This window comes from Pollachius pollachius, assembly GCF_949987615.1.
Source record: "Pollachius pollachius genome assembly, chromosome: 1".
Lineage (NCBI taxonomy): Eukaryota > Metazoa > Chordata > Actinopteri > Gadiformes > Gadidae > Pollachius > Pollachius pollachius.
In genome coordinates, this window is record NC_136934.1 from 47,865,214 (window position 1) to 47,867,713 (window position 2,500).

General features: G+C 53.8%; 1 protein-coding gene across 1 annotated transcript in view; it reads right to left on the reverse strand.

Annotated features, from left to right (window-relative positions):
- Window positions 1–2,500, reverse strand: part of adamts16 (ADAM metallopeptidase with thrombospondin type 1 motif, 16) — a gene marked incomplete at its 5' end in the record, with an annotated part of 190,794 nt that overhangs the window by 24,212 nt on the left and 164,082 nt on the right. The window contains 4 exon segments of the mRNA XM_079758578.1: window positions 803–964; window positions 967–974; window positions 2,217–2,275; window positions 2,277–2,366. Of these exon segments, the coding sequence (XP_079614704.1) occupies window positions 803–964; window positions 967–974; window positions 2,217–2,275; window positions 2,277–2,366 (319 nt within the window).

A 2,500-nucleotide genomic window follows, 5' to 3' on the forward strand; every position in this document is an offset into this window, starting at 1 on the left:
GTCCTCCCCAGCTGTAGCGTGCTACTTGAGTGCCACGGTGGATAGGGAGTGTGAATGTTGATTTGTTTTGTCCGTGAGCTCTCAGAGTTAGCGGTGAGCCGTGATTTGATGGCAACGCAGGAGACGCAGTGCACAACATCATCATGCAAACAAGTCAAACAGCTCTGTCCTAGTTAGCATCAAAAGGACACAAAGTAGGATCAACAAAAAGCAGGCATGGCAACACAACAGCCAAGGATTTGCCAAGATTACAACAACAAGACCATATGCTTCCACTGCAAAAATATCATCGGACCTTCTTCAACGGTATCGTCCTTACACAAACCTTGTCCGTGGTCCTATAGCGGGTCGACAAAACTCACAACAGACAACCAGGACTCACACACCATGTCAGCACGAGTGTGCACATGGAAGATGAATGAACTGCATTTAGGTCGCCCTTTTCTAACCAGTGGCCACTCAAAGCGTTTAACACCAATGCCAAGCAGTCACCCGTTCACGCACACACACACACACACACACACACACACCGACGGCGGCGGCGCCAACCATGCAGGGCGACAGACAGCTCGTCCAGCAGCAGTGAGGGTTAGTGTTGTCCTCCTCAGAGGCACCTCGCTGCTGGTTCCAGCCGGGGATCGAACCAGCAACCTTCCGGGTACCAGCCCACCCGCTCCAAATCCTGATCCACATGTGCGTGCGTACGTGCGTGCGTGCTTGCGTGCGTGTTTACCAGCCCACCCGCTCTACCTCCTGATCCTGGTGTGTGTGCGTGTGTGTGTGTGTGTGCGTGCGTGCGTACCGTCCACCCGGGTGTAGGGCCTCCAGGTGTAGTACCAGCCCCTGAACTGCTTCCCGTTGTGTTCGGCGCACTGCTGCGCCCTGAAGCCGACGGCGCCCGGCGGACAGTCCTCCGTGTTGCACAGCTTGTAGGAGCGGGACGGGCCCTGGCAGTACTTGCCCCGAAGGCCGGCCTGGGGGGGGGGAGGAAGGGATGGTCAGGATGGAGCAATGAGCGACATCATCAGCACACAACGAGGAGGAGCTTAGGCAGGGGTTACTTATGTGGTGTGTGTGTGTTTGTGATGTGTGCCTGTGTAGGGAAGTGAGTATTGTGTGTGTGTGTGTGTGTGTGTGTGATGTGTGCCTGTGTAGGGAAGTAAGTATTGTGTCTGTCTGTCTGTCTGTCTGTCTGTCTGTCTGTCTGTGTGTGTGCGTGTGTGTGTGTTTGTGCGCGAATACAGGTTTGGTTCTCCAGGTGATGATCCTGCTAATCCTCAGCTGGGGACTATTACATCTTCTATAAGCTCCTCAATCACGCCGTCTCAAGCTCCCCCCCCCCCTCTGTTAGTCTCGCTGCGTTTCTATCAGCGTATGCACTCTTCTATCCTTTATATAAAGAGAAGGAGTGCATATTTGCTTTCAATGCTCCATCCATCACTCTGTCCTCCACCAACTCTCTCTACTCTCTTTCTGCCACCCCCGCACTTCATACGCACACACACACACACACACAAAAACACACACACACTCTCTTCTTCAGTATGCTGCCTCTGTCTTATTTAACCCCGATATCTGACAGAAACTTGGCATTGGTAGATGGTAGAAGCAGACACCCCCCCTCCCCCAAGCCTCCTCCCACCGAAAGCCCCGACACACCGACGGAGCCGACGCGTGTGTGAGTGACGGAGTAATTGAGTGAGCCGGTGACGGAGGCAGACTTCAGTGATCCGACTGGGTGGGGAGGTGACAGATCCCCTGTCAGCCATCTTTGCTATTTTAATCAAGTGTCTTCTTCTTCAGGTAATATGTACTCTGACCAGAGGGCTGCGGGCCAGCCAATGGAGAGAGAGCAGATCTACTCTGCGTGTGTGTGTGTGTGTGCGCGTTATTGTGTGCAGGAATTTGCGAAATTGCATGCATGTATGTATGTATGCATTGATGTGTCAATGAACGCAGGTCTGTATCAACAACCAAAATATTGTGTGCGTACATGTGTGTGTGTGTGATGAGGTAAATGAATATGTATTTTTGTGTGTTTATATACATATGTGTGTGTGTGTATTTGTGTGAGCTATCAACTTTTCCTATGTATTTATGTGTGTGTATGTATGTATGTATGTATGTATGTGTGTATGTGTGTATGTGTGTGTGTGTGTGTGTGTGTGTGTGTGTGTGTGTGTGTGTGTGTGTGTGTGTGTGTGCTCCGCCTGTACCTGGGGTCGGTGCACTGCCTCTCCCTGTAGGTGACGCCGCTCTCACAGCTGCGGGAGCAAGGCGGTCCACGCAGACCACGGGGACCAGCCCCCGTGCTGTGGCCGGGGGCCCTCCTCCCCCTGCTTCACACACTGGCCCCGGCGGCACCACTGGCAGGGCCGAGGGCCGAGGGCCGTGGGGGGGGGTGGAGGTGGATGGTGGGGTTGGAGGTGGAGGATGGTGGAGGTGGATGGTGGGGTTGGAGGTGGAGGATGGTGGAGGTGGATGGTGGGGTTGGAGGTGG